The sequence below is a fragment of the Pteropus vampyrus genome, unplaced genomic scaffold, assembly GCF_000151845.1.
Source record: "Pteropus vampyrus isolate Shadow unplaced genomic scaffold, Pvam_2.0 Scaffold135, whole genome shotgun sequence".
NCBI lineage: Eukaryota > Metazoa > Chordata > Mammalia > Chiroptera > Pteropodidae > Pteropus > Pteropus vampyrus.
In genome coordinates, this window is record NW_011888916.1 from 1,029,950 (window position 1) to 1,049,691 (window position 19,742).

Below are 19,742 nucleotides of genomic sequence, written 5' to 3' on the forward strand. Positions count from 1 at the left end.
AGAACAGTGTCAGGGAGAGGGCGTTACCGACTGGGGTGGGGGCACAAAGAAACTTTCCGGGAGGATGGAAAATGTTCTTTATCCTGATCTGGGTGGTGGTTACCTAGGCATATACTTGTACGAAAATATAACGAGCTGTACACTTTACATTTGTATACTGTGTGCACCCTACTGTATCTATTTTATACCTCGATTTCTAAAACAGATGGAAAATAAAAGTTGTCTCTCAAGAGTCACACAAAGAGTTTTAAAAAAGCGTAAAAATATCTAATCCAAAGGAAAAAAAATTTCCAGGAGCAACAGTGGCTCCTCCTTGAGTTCACGGCACAAGCCCTTCAGCCTTTACTCTCTGTCTGCCAGAGGACAGAGGGCCCAAGTAAGTGACCAAGGCCTCGGAATATCCAAAAACATTCAAAAACACAAAGGAGTATAGCCCAAGTCCTAAGTGTCATGGCCTAGTAGGAAGCCCTGTGCAGTCTCTATTGCATACCAGGTGAGCTCTAATAAGCAGAGATGGATCAGATCCCCAGCTGGTTCTTAGGCTCTCTGAAGCAGCCTATCAAATTCTGCCACAGAGCACAGAACCACTTCTAAAAATTTCCTTAAAAAGAAACAGACGCAAGACCAATCTGTCTTCCTGACAAGCCAGGCAGAGACTGGGTGAGCTATCCCAACTCTGGCAGCAAAGGTCTCAGTACCTACGGCCCCCCTCTTGCCAGCAAGGAGGCAATAACACCCTCACAGATAGTCAAGGGGCGCTCCATCTGTAAGTCCAGGGACTAGAACCTAGGCAGAAACACTTGCTTGGGGACCAGCTAAGCAGTTAAGAGCCATCCAGTCAGCAGCTCTGAAGCAGACCAAAGCATGAGGCTCCCAATACCAAAATATCTCAAAGCCTGATTACTACATAAATATCTTTATCTTTTATCAGGATTTTAGCTGAGCAAAACTTCCATTCCAGGGGTTCCTATAATCACCAAGATGAGGCTGCTACTAGAGTCCTACCCTTTAGCCTAGAAGTGCCCAGAAATTGACACCAGAGGCTCTGTCTGCTAAGGAGACAACAAGCATCTCCCCCAGGGTCCCTCTAGGCCCCGAGTCCTTCCAGAGCAGACCAACTTCCACAAACTCAGGCTCTGAGGGAAGGATGCAGGCTGAGCTGCCTGTTGACCTGCAGCTCCAAGACCACATGGAGAGGAGTGGAAAAGGAGGCACAGGTAGGGGAAACAGGAGCCTGCTCAGTCTCCACAGAAACCTGCTCTTGCCCTAGGGCCTGCCCATAGGAAATGAATAGTTCCTGGCCAAGCTCGCAATCAGGAGGCCCTTTATGCCAATGCTAGACCCCAGGAAATATGCAGGAGGAATCTCTCCAGTGTTTGTGAGGACGCTGGCCCCAGAGGCATGTCAGCTCTCAGGTGAAAGCAGGGTGCCTCCTCGCTCCTCCAAACCCAAGAACTCTCCGCCCAAGGAGCTATCAGGCTAACGAGGCTACCCCACCACCACTCCATCTGAGCGTGGCAGGTTGCACCGCACGACTGGCTTCAGGTGGCTCTTCTTTAATTAATGGCATCCCAGGCTCTGCAGGGAGCTTCACCCCACAATGAATGGCCCTCTCTCATTAGAGGCAGGCCTGCCATGATGTATTCAGGGCGAGGGCCGGGATTCATTTCCCTGTCTGTGGGTTGGGGATGGGAGGGAGGGGAGAAGCAGCAGAGACAGATTTATATCGAGTGACTTGGATTAGCTGCAGCTGAAACATGACCCCATCAACTCAAGCTGCCTTCTTGGGGCTAACCCAATGCACCTCTGCTGACGAGTGGGCTCTAGGGAAGCTGAAGGGAGGGCAGAAGATCTGGTTCTTGTTCTCTCTGGGCTTTGGCTGCAGCTTGAAGGCCCAGAATTCCTATACAACCTCCAGAACCCTCTCCTCACCCCCTATACATACTTCTTGTACACTGGAAGCCTGGCCTGAGTGAAACTCTTTATGACCAGGAAGCTGACCCACTGGCCTCAGAGCTATGGGACCAAGGCCTTGACCATAGTTGTCAGTTGGCTCTTCTGCTTTCTGTAGAAAATACCCGTACTCCCTATGTCAGAGAAGGAGTCCACAATGTAGTAATGCCCCCATATCTGCTGTCTGGACAGGATCCAGGTATGTTCTGCCATAGGGTATCTCAGGCCTCAGGCCACCCAGCACAAGGGAAAAGGCAGGCAGGCATCAGTGTGACACAAAAACATGCTGTCAGCCATCACCTCCTTATGATGAGCCACTGGGCTGAACCCCACCTCTGGCGTGGGGAGATTCAGGTCAATACAACTCTCCTCCTCTCAATCTCCCTCATGACTCCACCTCACACGGATCACGAGACTGAGTTGGGGAACTGGAGTCTGCTATGCAAAAAGGAAAACTTGGGCCATCAGTTGTCTGTGTTTCCAATGTACTTCTCACAGCCCTAGAAAGATCACCTGCACTCTGCTAGTCACACTGGTGGCTTTAGGCCTAGGTAGGTTCGGGGCGGGGCAGCAAACAGCACACAGCCCTACAAACTCCCCATAAACATCCCACTAAACTTGACATTGTTTTGCTTGTGCTTGGGAGAAAAAGCATACTTCAGAGCCTGCCCTCTATCCAGCCTCTGCTCTCTTAGAATGCCCAATTCACTAATTAGGCCTTACCTGCTCCTACCAGCCAATCCGAAGGTTGCTTTGCAGACCTGCTATGTCCTTGGGAGGGCCAGGGCAGAATGCCTATCGTCTATACACACACCCACTCCATAGCATCCATGCTTCTGCCAGGCACTCGTGGGGGAGCATCCATATACTCTTCCTTCTCTACTCAGAAAGAGATGTAGCTCAGTTCCGCTTTGCTAAGCCCTATTTGGCAATGTGTCTAAACACATGCAAACTTAATTAGTTCAAGAGGAGAACCCAAGCGCTTGCAGTGACAGATAAAAGTATCAGGAAATGAGACAAGTCAGTACTGCCAGGAAGTTCTTACTCAAGCCCCTTACCCCAGCAGGCTGCTAATCAAAGGTGATGCAGCTCAGTGCTGGGACTCACTGGCACACGCATGGGCAAGGGCCAAAGCTCTTAATGGCTTAGTGACACAATGAGATGCCCCACATATCTTCAAACATACTATGGGACAGAGGTACCCAAAGCGATACAGGCAATGGTTTCCTTAAAACAGATATGAGGATTCATTCATTTGTCACTCTGCAAGGAGGCTCTCCTTGACAGTCCTAAATCATCCCCCACCACACCTCCTGGCCAACTATGCCCTGACATCAAATGAACATAAAAGTCCAGACCTCCACCAGACCAGCCAAGATATCAGAAGACATCACAAGGCTCTGCCACTCACTGCAAACAAAGGACAGGAGGAACAGCATTCCCATCAATAACAAAGCCACAGGTCATGAAGGAAGACAGAGCAGATGGTCAGATGGCACAGTGGTTCAACACATGGGTTCTAAAGTCAGAATGCGAAGGTTCAAATTCCTGTTCTGCCACAAACTGGTTGCATGCCCTTGACAAATTACCTACCTCTCTGAGCTCCCCCACCCCTCGTTTCCTCATTTGTTTAAAAAATGGTAATAAAAAAACTTGTAGGGTTGTGGTAAGGATTAAATGAGATAATATATAAATAGCACAGGAGAACTCCTGGTTTGTAAGGCGTACTCAATAAATGGTGGCTATCTTTATTGTCTGATGTAAACTTTCCTAGAGTAGTCCCAGCCCTCCCTCCCAAAGGCACAAATCTCTCAGAGAAAGCCCTTCACACTGCTCCTAGAACCAAACTTCTTCCATGGTCCAGGCCTGAGGGACATCTCATTCAGTATCCACCACGGAGGGGCCAAAATGCAATGCTGACAGTGAGAAAATCCAGGAGCTTCTTGGCATAGGCAGCATAGTTCTCTAACCCCGTACACTCTGGCTGGTGCAGGAAGGCCCATGATTTTCTCTCTGTTCCATTCTCCCTGAATCTACCCAGTACCTGCCCTCTGCCAGGGATTCCACAGGCCCACTCCATCATTTACTGGTCATTTATTCAATAAGTATTTACTGAACAACTACTACATGTCCAGCACTGTCCTAGGGTTACAACAATGCTCACTATCTAGTAAAAGACACAAGTAGAAGCAGCTACGATACAATTTAATGTATGAATAAGTACATGTGCTCCATGTGCTTTCTCCAGGAAGACACCTAGAGAAAGATGTTAAAGGGATACTTAAGAAGTGGCTAGAGCACCTAGCAGGGGTGGGGGATGCATAAACAGTATTCAGAGATGAGACTAGAGAAGTAAGCAAGAGCTTTGAAAGCCTCAATAAACAGTGTGACTTTACCTTGAGGACAAAGAGAAGCTCTGAAGGGTGTTAAGCGAGATATGACAAAATCTGCTGCAATTATGAGAATGAAATAGAATACACAAAACTGGAGTCAGAGACTAGTGAGAAGACTTTCGTAATAATCCAAGAAGAATACGGTGACCTTAACTAAGACAGTGGAAATGGAGATGGAAAGAAGGCAACAACTTTGAGAAGCCTTTGGGAGGAAGAATCAACTGTATTTGGCAATTAATCTGTTGTGGCTAGAGAAAGGAATCAAGGATGATTCTCAGGTTTCTGTCAGAACTACTGAGTAGATGGTATCAGTCATTATCTGAGTGAATGCTAGAGGTCTAGTATTGGGAGAAAGATAACCCCTGAGCTTTAAAGGGCCTGTGGACATCTAAGTGGGGATAGAGAATAGGTAGCTGGATATGAAGGCTTGGAGTTCAGAGGGCAGATTGCGCAGTGTCTTTTCTCCAGTGGGATGTCTGCTGCCATGTCAGTTTCCATTTCTCAGTTGCAAAAAAAGATTAGAAGACATAAGCACACAGAGGTAGTTGAAGCTACGGCAAAAGATGAGATCACTCTGGTAAGTGTGAGTGTACAGAATAAGACAAGACAGATAGGACAGAGAGCAAAGAAATACCAATATTTAAGAAATACAAAATTTAAGAAAAAAGCATCTGTAAGACACTGTGAAGGAAAAGCCAGAGAAAAAGGAGACACACAAAAGAAAAGCAAAGATAAAGAGCATTTTAAAAAGGATGAAGTGGTCAACTCTGCTGAATGATGCCAAGAGGGCCTAGCCTTTGAGCTATGTCTATATTCTACCCCCTGGCAACACACACATACACAGGATAGTCACTACCCTACTGTTTTCTCCCAGGTGTGTGGTTCCATCACTATGGGACTTCAGGCAACTACAGTCTCTGCTCTTCAATAGTCTTGGCCACTTGACTACAGCCCTGAGGGTACCCTCAGCAGTCCCTATCGAGTACATGCCCTCCAAGATCCAAGAAAACTGTGTACTGGGTAATGTGAGCAAATAGCTTTTGATCTCCAGACTTTCTAAAACCCACATCTGCACAGTATGAACAGAGGGGTGTAGGACGCACACCTCACATAGAAGGCAGCATAGCATGTACACGTTCAACCTCCAATGGGAAGAAAACCCTATTCCAGAACTGAGGCTGAGCTCAACAGACCCTGAGCAGGCCCCGGACCCCAGAATCCGATTACCTTGATCCTCTCCAAAGGGCCTATTCCCAGGATGCACTGAGAGCCCTTATGTCAGCTCTTCCCTACCCTCCTCCTCCTTTTCTACCCTTACCCTATATTTCTTTCTTCCTAATCTGCCCCTCTCCTTAGACCCAAAGACAATTGGGAAAGGCTCTGGCCTAGCTTCTCAGCCACTTTGCTGTTCAGGTGGTGAATCTGTATCTTCAAGCTATAGGCTAAAATCTGAGTTCTTCAAGGGCAGCACCTGTGCAAGTCTCACACCTCATTTTGCACCAGCCTACCCTCCTACCATGCCAAAGATGGAACCCCTTTACAGAGACATTCCTGCCTGGGTAAGGAGAGAAGAGAGAAAATTGGTGGAAGAATACTAACCCCCTGAGGGACTTCAAGAAACACCTAGAAAAGCAAAGCAAAGGTAGGTCAGGCAGGGAAGGCAAACTGACTAAAGCCAGAACAAGCATCATACCTTAAGAGTTTAGAAAGAAAATTAAACTCACACTTACTAAATTAAAACCCACCTAAGCAGGATCTGTGACTATAGCATCAAAGCCCACGTAAAGCCAGAGTATCAACTCATCCAGCTTTGACAAAAGATGGACATAGAATGATTTTGTCAGGATGGGAGCAGATTTCTTTTCTCCAGTGGGATTTCTGCTGCCACTTCAGTTCCCATTTCTCAGTGCCTCACTAATCAGGCCCTTTCCAGCAAAAGTGATGTGAAGCTGGTTGGGGGGAGAGTGGGGTTTGGGAGAGAGGGGAAGACAGCAATGAGGAGCCACCGCTCTGGGAAACTAGGGTGTGGAATGAAAATATTTTCTGAATTCCATAGACTTAGTTAAATCTGAAAATGGATGTCAAAATAAGAAGTCACACACTAACAAGTTGTGGGCGTCAGTTTACCACCATCCTTGTCAGGCTCATCAGCAGCCTTTACCAGGCACATAAAAAGGCGACGGCTCTGACGAGCCACCTGATGAGAGGTTGCAGGAACACTGATAAGCTGTGCACTGTCACGCAGCACTACTTAGGTTTCCTCTCTGGCTGTTTTTATTTTGTTACACATTTAATTAAGAGCCTTCCCAGCAGTTATGCGGAGTCTTGCTTCTAAAAGGCGGCCACAGAGCTCTCCTCGCAACCCCTGCCACCTGACATCTGCTTCTTCCTGCATGCTCTTTCAGAATTTCACTGGCTCTTTCAATCCAAACCCAAACCAGTGTCCAGAGTTTGCCCAACCCCCCTCCCCTTTTTTTAGGAAGCTACATGGTCTTAGAATTCAATTTTGTCTAGCTATGTGCCTTTACCAATTTGGTCCTCAGTTTTTAATTTTGTTGTTGTTGTTTTTTTTTTTTATCTATAAAAGGGAGATACTACCTCCTATCAGAGAAGATAGTTAGGAATGAATGAGATATCATACGTGCTCATTAAAATTTGGTTTCCTTTCATATGCTTGGATTCCACAACCCAATCTCTCCTCTTGATTACATCTTCTTGATTACATCACATCATTACTTGTAAATATTCAAGGGGGCCTCCCAAGTCTCTAAAACCTACCAGGGCTCACCATGCCAAGTGCTGAACTGGCACCACAGGCCAGAATAGGCCAGACTCCATGCTCAGGAGGCCCAGCCAGATAGTTCCCAACATCATGCACAGGAAAACTTTCATATACACATATACATACATGCCAATCACAGTTAACACAGGAGATTCCAAAATATGGGTGCCTGGGACATGAACACACCAAACAGAAAAAACTACTGGGAAAATGAGTCCTGGGAGGCTACCCGGAAAAACTGCGCCTTCTGACTGGGCCACATGAGCCCCAGAACTCTGGGTATCAGCCTGCATCCTGCCGTACCCCAAACAGCTTCTATGCTGCAGAGCTCCACATAAGCCCCTTCTCTGTTTCGAGTGCTCAAAGCTGCCCAGGACACCATGAACAAGGACGACAGCCTTCCTCCTCCTCACCTTCTTCCTGGAACCCTCCTGATTCATGTCTGCCCAGCCTGTAAGCTTTCCCTGACAAATCAGTGTCATCTGGGAGTGCAGAGATCCTCTGGAGCTATGTGTGCAAACCCAGAGGTGTGCAACCAGTATGTATACGCGACCCAGGGAGGGGAGAGATGAGGTGTGGGTGTTTATGTGAGCTGGGCTTATTCTTCCTGTCTCACCTAGAGAGATGGTATCCAACTGCAGGCTTGAGACCCAGCTAGATGCGTAACTTCACCTCCACAACCAGCATCCAAAAGGCATAAAAAGGACCCTTGGTGAGAAGATATACCTGATTTGGTAGGAAATGTCACTCCAGAACCACTACTCCCCACCCCCAACCAACATGCCACCCGATGTTCAAAAGTACACACGCATGCACACGCGCGCGCGCACACACACACACACACACACGCACATAATGCTTACTGCCGGCTTCAGTCACAAAGAACACAGAGGTATCGATTCTATCAATCCTCAGCAAACAGTGCCCCCACCACCTCCACCCTCTAGGGGCTGTCTGAAGCCAGGTATCCATGAGGATAGACAAGAGGCAGAAGTGTCAACCCAGCAAAGGAACCAGTTATGTCTTCCATAACTGGGCAGGATCAGGAGACAAAGAAGAAAAAGCAATGAGGACAAAGGAGGAAAGAAGAGGCTGGTGACTTGGGAAGCTTCTTAGAAGCAGCCCTCTTTCATCTTACCACTAGGCTCTCAGTTGGATGATCAGGGCCTTGTATCCCAGACAAGAAGGTAGCACAGTATAATGGTTAAGAGAAAGAACCCTGGAGCCAAGTTGCCTGGATTTGAATCCTGACTCTGTGTGTTCTTGGGCAAGTTACTTAACCTCTCTGTGCCCTAATTTACTCATCTGTAAAATAGAAATAATAAGAGTACCTACGGTTATAAAATAAGTTGCTATTTCTAAAGCATTTAGCATAATAAACACTATATATTTGATTAAAAAATAAAGACCCTCTTTTAACTCCCTCCTTCCAGGGCAATGACATGTAGCCCTGCAACTGAAGGGCTGTCCTGAGCAGTGAGTCCTGGCAAAGGCAGGAATGCCCCAACAACAACGTGTCTCAACAGGGTCCTTGACCTGTCCGCTCCCTGCTCCAGAGGCCGAAGGCAGGGCTCCCAACCCTCTTTTCACCCTGGCAGCCCCAAAGATCCAGGGACTCTCTGACCCAGCCGCTCTGTAGGCTTGGACATTTAAACGTGTTTTCCAAGCCCTGCCAGAAAAGTAGCCCTTATCATACTCACATGACTTTTAAGTCCCAATCTCCACAGGTGACAAAAATTGACTTGACGTTTGGATCTAAGAGGCCTTCCTTCGCCATCCACTCATCGACCCTCTGAAAAGTACACAACAAGAACAGATGAGATTTTCCTTTTTTTTCCCTGAGTCTGTGAAGAGCCACAACAGTGAAACGCAGATAAGCTGCTTGTAATCAGAGCAGGAGAAAATTGTAATCTTATCCAGCCACGGCTCCACTCTGGGCTCTCAGCCTTGGCTCAGAACTATGAAGGCACTTGCAGGAAGATTCTACAAGCCCAAGCGTTGGGGGAAAGGAGCCCCTTCACACCCCATTACCTGGCAGCCTGCCCCAGACAGGATAAGGACAGTCCAAATACTTTTGGTCTTCAAACAAAGGCATAGCCTAGCACGGACATAGGCTGTCCTGACCCATGAGAACTGGCTGAAAGGAAGACCCTAGCAGGGACTCCAATCCACAGGTTCATTCATTCGCTTATTCATTTCATCCTCCCACCAAATGTTTAATAACCAAACTTATGAATTTAGTTATTCCTCAAATGAAAGTGAACTTAATTCCCACTACAAGTCTAGCAGAAGAAGCCCCTTTGCTGGGTGGGAGCCCTATTTTGAGACTTGGGATAGCACTGCCTGCTCCAGGCACTACAAGCTCATAATTGGCCCCCGATTTATGTTCTCCCTCTCCTGGTTGAAGATTAAAATTTGGCAGATTCTTTTGAAGGCTCAGCTTGATTCCTAGACAGGCAAAGAAACTGCTCCCAAACATATTCTATCTTTCCCTTCATCCCTTTGATGGGTTTTATTATTTGTACTCACACTGGAAATATAAATACTAAAATCAGCATATGAGAGAATTACCATGAAGAATTCATGAAGCATCGCTCTTTTTCAAATGATCCAGGCATGGGGCAGAAGTGCATCGGATCACATCACTCACTCAAGAGGATTATTTTTAAAGGCTAGTAGTTAGAAACGCAGGATTGAAAGTCAGACACATCTGGGTTCTAACCTTGGCTCTTCCATATCCTGGCTGTATCACTGATGGGAAGTCATTTAAAAGTCATTTAACCCCTTTGAACTTCAGTTTACTTCATCTATAAAATGAGGTAGGATGACTAACCTTACAGGGTTGTTTTGAGAATTAAATATAATAATGTATTTAAGTGCCTACCACACAGTAGGCTGAGAAGGGGAGAGAGGCAGATCATCATAATACAGTATAATAGATGCAAGCAATGAATAAATGACCAGACTGCTATAGGACCAAGTGGAGGAAGTGGCTAGCTCTACCAGTTACAAGGAAAGGAGTTATAAAGGTTTCATAAAGATAACTGAATTAGGGGCTTGACAGTTGGGTCTGCTTAACAGGGTGGAACACAGGAAAGGACACTACAGGCAGAGGCATAGGCCCAATCATTTTGTATTTGAGAAGCAGTTATCTGCTTAATGCCTGCCTTCCTCACTGACTATAAGCACAATGAAGGCAGGGGCTCTAATTTAATCTGTCTTCTTCACTGTCATAATCCCTATTCCAGCACAGTGTCTTCTCAATAGATATTTGCAGACCAATTAAAATATGAGAAAGGAGTAATGTGACCAAAGTCCACAGTGTATAGAAAGGGGGGACAGGATTTGAGGCTGGGGGACTAGGTTGAGCCAGACTGTGAAGGGCCTTGTGTGCCCAGCAGATAATGGAGAGCCCATGGAAATCTTGAAGTAAAACTACTTCTGGCAGATGTGAGCCAGCTCCCTGGACATCCCAGAGATCCTAGAAGCCTAAGTAAGCTATGTTGAAGCGGTCCTTGAGTGGGGCCAAGGATCCGATCTAGTTCCATGGCTGTGGCAGTCGGGCCTCCCGGAACATCAGAGCTGTTCCCCAATGCAGGCCCTCTTCACAGCCATTGTACCAGAGAATCCTCCTCAGTATGAGGGTCTCCCTGGTAGCTAAATTCTGGACCTTCTACTGCTGAAATGGTTTGTCTCCCCAGCTTCTTTGGCCTAATGCCTTGCTTAGACAGACAGACAGACAGACAGACAGACAGACACACACACACACGCACGCACGCACGCACGCACGCACGCATCCTTTCCCCAGGGTCGGCTAAAGAAAATAAGGCAGATTTTACTTACAACGAGGTTAAGGCAAACCTGGAGCTCCCTACATCACCTAACACTTTGGCTCAACAGTCTTAAATCTCCAAGTAAGTGCCCCATGTACAAGGGCTCCCAGTACCCCAACACCTGCATAGTGGTCCTTGAAGACGGCAGAATAGGACAGAACTGTCAGGAGGCAACGCAAGACCAGGCCTTCACCATGAGAAGTACCTAATACTCACTGGTACTTCCTCGGAAGCTTAGGGCTTAGGCCATTCACTCATGCAGCAGATATTTGGTGAGCACCTACTATGAGCCTATTCAGGAAGTGAAACCACATTTGGAATTAGGCCCATCCTTTTCCTTCCCTCTTCACCTGAATGGATAAAGGGTTGGAAGAACCATCAAGACAACCCCAATCAACTGGACCAGCCCATCCTCAGATACTGAAGGTCTAGAGGAGCCCAGCCTGAGCCTACCTAGAAAAAACGAGTCAGATGTATAGATGGGTAGATGGAGGGGTAGATTATGCATGGGTGGATGGATGGATAGATGGGTTTTCAGGAGCCTAGAAAGTCTATCCAGTGATCTTGCTTTGGGGTGAGGGAAGGACTATCATTCACTCCTGTACCCTCTCTCTCCTGCTAGCTCTAACGGCTCCAGGCTGGACAAGGGTGCTAGAAGGGGATGGCCAGGCCAAATGAGCTAAGTTAAGGAGGGGAAAAAAGAGAAAGACAAAAAAAAAAAAAAAGAACAAACAAATCAGGCAAACATCTACCTGGTCACCTGCGCAGGACTCTGGTTAGGACAAAAAGTTAGCTCTTTAGCTCTGTAACTAACTCAGGGCTAATGGGACAAAACAGAGTCTGGTCTGATCTTTTTGTCTTGCCAGAGACTCCCTATTCAGGCTGATGCCAGGAATCTCCCTTCTTCCCCACAAAACATGCTAAAGTAGCAGAAAGAGCTTCCTGGGTGAGACTCAGAATCCTCTGAGCACCTCTCTTCAGGGTTGGCCTAAAGTCAGTGGGAGGATGCCTCCTGAAGCCCACATCTCCCCCTCAACTGGTACCACTGGAAAAAAAACATCTCAAAATCCCAATAGCCCTGGTTTGGTGCTAGCCCAGAACAAGCATCTTCCTCCCAAGACATCCCAAGACATTCCAGGGACAAGCTGCCTATGGCCTCTCTCAGGAGCCGGGCCCTAGCTGAGGATGCTGTTTGGGATATAGGTAAGGAGAGGTCCCCTCTTTCTCCTTGAGTCTGGTCTTATAGGGATCAATCCACGCTGAGGAGGCCCTTCAGTTACAGGAGTGAATTTTCTGTCAAGAAAAAGAGGGTCAATGGGGTTGGGAGACTTCAGAGTTTATCTTTCCCGAATCTACTGCAGGTTTCTTGACCATGACCCTGCCCAGAGCCTGACTGGTTACAGAGCCTGGGCTTGCACACTCTCGGAGACGGGGGGATGCTCTGCCACTGGGTGCCACTGGATGCACCTAAAGCTGTCTCTCTGACCCTGGCTCTATCCTGAGGAGCCCCAAGAAATTCAGTCTGCATTTTTCTCCCCAGTGGGATAGCCTTCTCTCTTCTCCCCTCCCCCTAGAGAAGTGAGTGGGAGGGAACCTTCTCTCTCTTGAAAACCCCCAGGCAGAGGGGGGCTAGGAGACAGGCTAAGCCCCGCACTGCCCTTCTTCGTTCCCTTAGGCTAGAGCACAAGACACAGCGTCTTAACCTTTTCCAGCTCCCCAAGGAGAACATCCTAGAAGTGTGGTCTCTGCCAAGGGTTCTAAAGCCTTTAATTTGATTTCCCTCACATAGGCAATTGTTGTAATTATTCTGATTAGGAATCATTACCCAGTGTAGCCTCTGCACCCCTGACAGGCACAATGCATCCTGCGGCAAGCTGCAGTGGGGCAAGCGGGCCCAGCCGCACCTCCTGCAGGAGCTGACAGCAAACAAAAGCCATCGATGGGGAGTTCTGGTGAGTTAATGAAGTGCTCACATGCCACAAGAAGCCAACACTAAAGCTAAACAAAAACACCTCCAGTCCCCGGGGCCAGTCTCACAGTGCCACAGCTCAGCTCCCCTACTCCCCAACCTGCCCAGCACAAGCTGCCCTGAGCTGGCCAGCACAGGAAGGGGAGGGGGCCCTCCGCCAGCCTCCTGGCAGCACTCGGACATCTTGTCAGTAACCCTGACGGGAACAGCTGGAGATGACAGATCAATGGTTCAATACTCTCAACAGAATGTCACTGATGTGACAGCAAATGTTATTCTAATCAAGCCATAATCATAGTCAAATTACACGCTACAATCTCAGGAGGGGAGGGAGAGAAAGGCAGCAGGAAGGGGTCACAGGTCAGGAATTAAAGGTCATTTAACCTACCTCAAGCACTTGCTGCAGGCTTGGCTGACCATCCACCATGGCTTGAATAATCCCAGTAAGCTGAAAGAAAAAAGAAAGAGCCAATGGGTGGAAAACTCAAAGCTGGACTGGATCCTTTCCTTTCTGTTTTTTCCTTCTACAGTAAAGGATTCTGACCTGTACTGCGTTAGGCTGAGAACCTGACGGAAGCCTTGGGAATAAAGTCCCAGGAGATACCGTGAACTTCCCGACAACATCCTATCCTAAGATGGGGATACATAAGCTACATCTCATACCTGTTTCAGCTTTCATTTGCCAAAAAAGAAAAAGACAAAAGATTTTATGTGTCTATTCAATAGGCTCAATAATTCCCCATAAATAACAAGCTAAAGTAAATTCACCTCCAAGCTTCACAGAAGCTCCTACTGAACTTGGGGAATAATCACATAGGACAAGCACACTTGATTTCAAATCCACTCCCTTCTCTGGGCCTCGATGTTCCCCTCTAACGTCAGTGAAGGGCCAGGGGACTCTACCCTTCACCCTGCATACCTGGGCCCTCAATACCAACTAGCCAAGCAGGAAATAGGCACCTTTAACCAACGAGGAAACTCAGGCAAAAATGCCTAAAGTATAAACCTGGTCTACAGAATTTCTGATTCCAGACCTATGCTCCACCTAGGTCAGGCCTAGGTTGAAACGAGCTTGTTGCTTTGTTTTGAAGTGAAAATATCCCTCAAGCACAGACCAGGATAGACGGCCTCCAGGATCTGAGGCAGGAGATCCCCCTCCACAGACCTGGCCCAGCTGGAAATCACCATGCCCACCATGCCCCTGGCTACTTCCTGAGAGAGTAGCATTAAAAGCTTACTTGGAAACTTCTATTTTTTTTAAGTGTTGGGGGGGGCAGATTAAACTCCAATTAAACTGTAATTACATCTAATGAATACCAAATACCCAACTCACAGAAACCACTGGCTCTAAGAGGGAAGGTTATTTTCTCATAGTGACTTACATGGAATGGTAATACACACCTTTTAGGGAAGAAATTTTCATTTTAAGAACGCTGAGTTCCTCTAGGTGGGTTTCTGTAGTTCATCAAGTCATTATTAGGTGGTATTTTAAGGAAGTGTAAGGACACAGCCACTCTATTTTATATTCCAGAAACTGTTTTTATATTAATCTGTATTTTAATTGGGTAACAGCTGCTGCCTACAGACTTCCCATGGTCTAAAAGGAAAATAAATTAGAAAGATTAACTACACTGTTGTTTCGCAAGGCTTTAACCCACAGCATGCCCACCCGGCTGGCACCTCCACACCCTTTCCTTGCTTGGGAGACCAAAGAACTGCCCAGCAGAGGGAGGGCCTGAGCCAAAGAGAAGAAAAGACAGTCCACTGAGGGCTGGGGGTGGGGAGTGGGGAAGGGAGTGAGCCCTGGGTCAGCAGCTTTAATCTTGAAGTGCTAAGACTCCTTTTATTTAGTCAACGTTGATTCATGGAAAGCCTATAATGTGCTGAGTCCCATTCTAGGAACTAGGGATCCAGCAGTGAAGAAAAACATGAAAACCCTCATGGAATCTGTGTTCTTGGCAGCCTTCTCCTATGCCCAGCCCAGCTAGCACCCAGAGCCTGTACACCTTCCAGAGCCACACACGGAACAGGCAGTTGCCCTGTGTTTTGCCTTGGGCATGCAAGGGCCAGAGTCCAGAGTAGACTTGTTGCCAACTCCAGGTCCTATATTCGGATGAATGACTATCACCCATGTACCTTCCACTGCCCTTCTGGTCCAGCTTCTTGTCTGCTTATTTCTTCCAGGGCTGAGCTCCAGGCTGAGCTACTAAGCTTGGAGCTGGGGCTTAGGGTCAGAACTATCTTGGAAAAGAGGGCCCACAGCCGCTCGTACTTCTTGTATGCCAGTATCACATCTGGTCTGAGTTCCTGGGGCAAGGGTAAGGCTACTCCTCTTGGCTCCTACCAAGGGTCACTCAGATGAGCTGAACATGAAAGGGCTTCCAGACACACAGGAAACCAATAGCACCCTTGCCAAGCAGCCTCCCTCCTCGGAGATGGAACTTAGGTCAGCATCTGTGTATCCCAGAAGCACCTGCTCTGAGGAAAATCACTGATATGGAAGAGAAAATCACTATACCAAAAGGAAAATCAGGGGTGCTGCTTTGTAGGAGCTCTCACTACAGACTCTTCCCACCCTGGGGGTGGGGGGTGGGGCTCTGGGATCCTGGGGCTTTCTCAAACTCTTTCCCAATGGTCAGCAATCCTAGAATCATCAGCCTGGGAGAAGACAAGTGAGCTGAGCTCCCTCCCTCTCTCCCCATGCTTCCCACAACACTTGTGGTCCAGCAAGACATGGTTAACAGCTGGATTCCTAAAGGACTTCAAACTCAACCCCCAGAAACACAGGGGCTTGAGCTATCGGTTCAACTAGAGGCAGCCTTCCAGGGGGAGGCCTCATGCCGCTGCATTAATCCCTCCATGGATGGACTACCTCTTATTGGCTCTGCCAAGGCACTGGATGAAAAGAGGATAAAATTAAGAAGGTTAGTCCCTATACCTGACAACCTGTAAGATACCTGTAAGACTTATACCAGAAGCTGTGAGGAAGAGAGACAATTTAATAAAATAAATACTAGGAAGTTCTACTTTAGGCACAACTTAAATCTTTCATGCTGTGGTTTAAGCTCATTCCTACTTGGGTTAATATATATTTGTAAAAAGCTTTCACATCCTCACAATGAAAGGTACTAGAGCAAAGCCAAGTATTATTAAGCTGAGAACCAGGGCTCACAGGCTAAACAGAGCTCAAAGACCTTAACCACTTAAAGCAGGAGAGGTGAGAGGAAGAATTAATGTGTGCTCTGTGGCCCCTTTCACTGAGGGATTACAGATTAACTCCCGCTTCTCCAGACTCGGAAACCACAAGGCGAAGGGCTTTTGACCCTGACTGATAACATGGCTGGTTACTGAGATCCCCTACCCATACAAGGGCTTTGTCCAGCGACAAGCAGGCTTCATCATAAACACTAGCAACTACAGGACGCAGCCCAGGATACTCGGTGCCAATAGCATGTCAGCATCCAGCGCTTTCTCCTTTCACAGTTTATCTCCAACACAATCGTATTTTGACACCAAGACAGTTTGTTGATTACATAAGCACTTGTCTCTGGTGTGCAATCTGATAATCAGACCCACTCTTTCTCCTTAGACAAAGAGACCAATAAATCTCACCCTTTATAAGTATAGGTGCAAGACAAAGCCCTTTACTGGCATTTAGCAAAATGGGTATTTTTCTGGGTTTTTTTTTTGGTTTGTTGTTTTTGGTTTTTTTTTCCACAACGACAACAAAAAAGACTGCATATTATCAGGGACTATGGGTTGTGCAGCTGCTGAAGACAGAGATCCAATGAGCTGGAGCGGATTCTAGAGGTGGTAGGGAAAGGGTTTGGGAAGGAATAAAAACACATCCCAGCCTATCTCTGTCAGAAGCATGGTTTCAGGCAGACTCTCCACTAGAACTAAGGACCTCAAGGGGGCCAATAACACGTTCATTACACAGAGCAGTAAGAGTGTCTATATGTGGGCTACAGACTCACCCAAAGCAGAATCCCTCTTCCTGCTGCCAGGACTGAGCCTCTCCAATCCCCCACCACAAGCATGTGCTCGTGTGCGTACTCGTGTGTGTGTGTGTACACAGACAAGCAGGCCAGGGTTCTTTAGAACTTCTTGAGCATGAGAGAAACTCCAACCAAAGGAGCTACTTAGGCAAAATTAGGAGCTTTGAGGTTGTTCCACATACTTACTAATGAAAAGTTCTTTCTAGTTGGAATGACCTCCACCCCTACCCCAAAGGCAGCTACTGCCAGGTTGAATGAGGTCTAAGGACAATGGCCCCCATTCTGTGTCCGTGCCTTTCTCTGCATAGCAGTTCCATCTGGTATGGAGACAGGGTAATAATTAGATTCAAGGTTTTCCAAAGACTTTATTTATTCAAAAGAGCAAGTCAACAGTACAATTACTCTAGGGGAAGCAAAGTGTAGCTGAATAATTCCTTGACAATGTTCATTCAGTTAAGGAACACGTATTAAGTGTTTGCTTGGTACCAGGCCCTAATGATGGGATACAGACAGATCAGATCTAGTTTCTGCCCTCAAGGAACTCACATTCTAGTAGGGAGACAGATAATTACAGTATAATGTATATGATCGGTTTTATGTTGGGGTGAGTACAACTCAGCCTGGGGCTTAGGGAAGATTTCCCAGAGAAGATGACCCTGAACAGAGTCCTAGGGGACAAGCAGGGGCTAGGGGAGAAAAGTGGGAGCATCATCCAGGTAGAAGGACTGTCATGTGTAGAGGCGGATTGTGAGGAAAGTGAGGGGGAGAGAAGTAAGGAGATATAAGGCTGGAAGAAAAGGCAGGGACAAGATCAGGGAGAGTATTAAGCTCTGGAAGCCTGAGACAAAATGAAGACTCGGTGCCTGCAGCACAGCCACATCTTTACTTTCGTAATAAGGATTTCCCAACACTACCATGCCTACTCCCATCCAAATTATGCATATACGTCCTTAGGTGAAATTTTCTAGAAAAAAGAAACATAGCTTTTATCATAGTCTCATAAGCCTTCCTCCCCACTCACCCCCTCCCACTGCCCTGTGAAAAAAAAGCAGCAGCAGCCCTGCTCTAAAAAAGATCCCTTTTCCCAATGCTACCAAGCATCATGCCTGCCCACGCTAAGCTCTCTAGCAGCATTATGCTCTATCTCTAAACAGGTAGCAACCTTGCCAATAATTTGGGCCTGCTTGTCTATGCCAGACGACCTAGATGGAGCTGGTACCCCAAGGGGAGGTTACACACAGAGAGGAAGAAGAGGACAGAGGACACTTCAGACTAGTGGAGGGCTCGGATAAATGGCTGGTTTAAGGAAAGTCTTCCCCATTCTCTTCCCAGAAGAGAATTTTCATCATCATCAAAATGGTGATTTTTCAAAAGGGGCAAAAAGCACAGATTAAAACCCTCTGGTGGTACGGGCAATTCCCAGAGGAAAGGGGGAAAAACTAGTAGATCCCAAAGGGAGCAAGAACTTCAACATCATTAGTTGGAACAACAAAAGGCTTGAGAGACACTTTGGCAGATGAATGCCTGCAACAAAAGGCCCACCTGGATCAAGTGGGAAACACTGGCACAAAGCCCAGGAGCAACCCTTAGGATCCCATATCTGGGCTAAGTCAGCCTCAGAGCCTCCCACCAGTGGCAGGCAGGCCCTACACCAGCCTCCTCCACACCAAGGTGATTGTTTGGGGATTACTCAAAACTTCTTTTCTCCAGTTTCATTCACATGTAGAAAGTAGGTCTCTAATGAAGGCCTAAAGTCTCGAATGTATCCCAGCCCCAAATTCTTAAGATTCCAGAAACACTCATGTTCTCCCATCACCTCTGTCACCATGTATTCTTGTCCATTCTTGGATTTCACCACAGCCTGTAGCCACCACAGAGAGTATGACATGACTCATCACAGGGAAAGCAGCCACGGAAGGCTCTCCAAACAGTCTTGAGAGTCAGAACTCTTAGAGGTGCCTCCTCTCTGCCAACGGCTCCTTTGAGCCTCCAGCGAGTATCATCTTAGTTAGTCCCAGTTTCGGTCTGTAAAATGGGGCCAAAACTAACCTACTGACAAGGTGGCCGAGGTCAGTACCAGCCTAGGATAAGGATAAGGACATTTCAGCCTTGGTCAGGCTGTGCTCACACCCCACCTGGACTGCCCTTCTCTTTCCTAAGTGACAGGGTGTGCTTCCCACAAACTCAACCAATGCTTCACACAGGGCCACTTTGCTCAAGAACAGAGAAACATTACCAGAAAGCTAAGAAAACCTAAACAAAATCTCTCCTTCCAAAAAGCTAAAATCTTCACCTCTTGCCAAGGGGCCCCAAGGGAAATGGAACTGAAAAGAACCTGAGCCCCAGAAGCACCCTCCTGCTCCTAGACTCCAAATGTCCAGTCACTAGGAAATGTAGGGATTAAAGGAAGGAAAAATGTTAGAGAAGCTGGAACAAACTGTGCCACTGCTCTTCTTGGGTTTCCAATGACCAGAATAGCCCAGGTGGAGTGGCAGACTTTGTAAAAAGCCAATTGCTGGGTCCAATGTGTACCTGCCTTCACCACTGATAAAAACCTAAGCTTTCCCTAAGTGGCCTGTACAGACACCAATGATCCAAAAGCTCCTGTCCAGCAGCACTTGCTGCCCACCTGCAGGGCCCTTACCTCTGTGCAGAAGGGAGTAAGCTGTGGATGGACTACGGGCTGGACATACATGTGAAAGGTAGACTCAATCTCCATGGTCCGGCCGTTTAGCTTCAGGATGGGGAACTCAATGATTTCCTGGAATGGAAGAAGCAGAAGAGGAAGAATAAGTATTTTTTTAACCAATTATT

General features: G+C 47.2%; 1 protein-coding gene across 11 annotated transcripts in view; it reads right to left on the bottom strand.

The window, feature by feature from the left end:
* ERI3 (ERI1 exoribonuclease family member 3) overlaps positions 1-19,742 on the bottom strand; it is a 122,344-nt gene that overhangs the window by 71,531 nt on the left and 31,071 nt on the right. For all 11 annotated transcript variants that reach the window (XM_023535081.1, XM_023535079.1, XM_023535080.1 and 8 more), the window contains 3 exons: positions 19,573-19,689; positions 13,319-13,378; positions 8,829-8,920 (listed from right to left, as the gene is read on the bottom strand). In XM_023535081.1, coding sequence (XP_023390849.1) covers positions 8,829-8,920; positions 13,319-13,378; positions 19,573-19,689 — 269 coding nt within the window. The remainder of the gene's footprint in view (positions 1-8,828; positions 8,921-13,318; positions 13,379-19,572; positions 19,690-19,742) is intronic.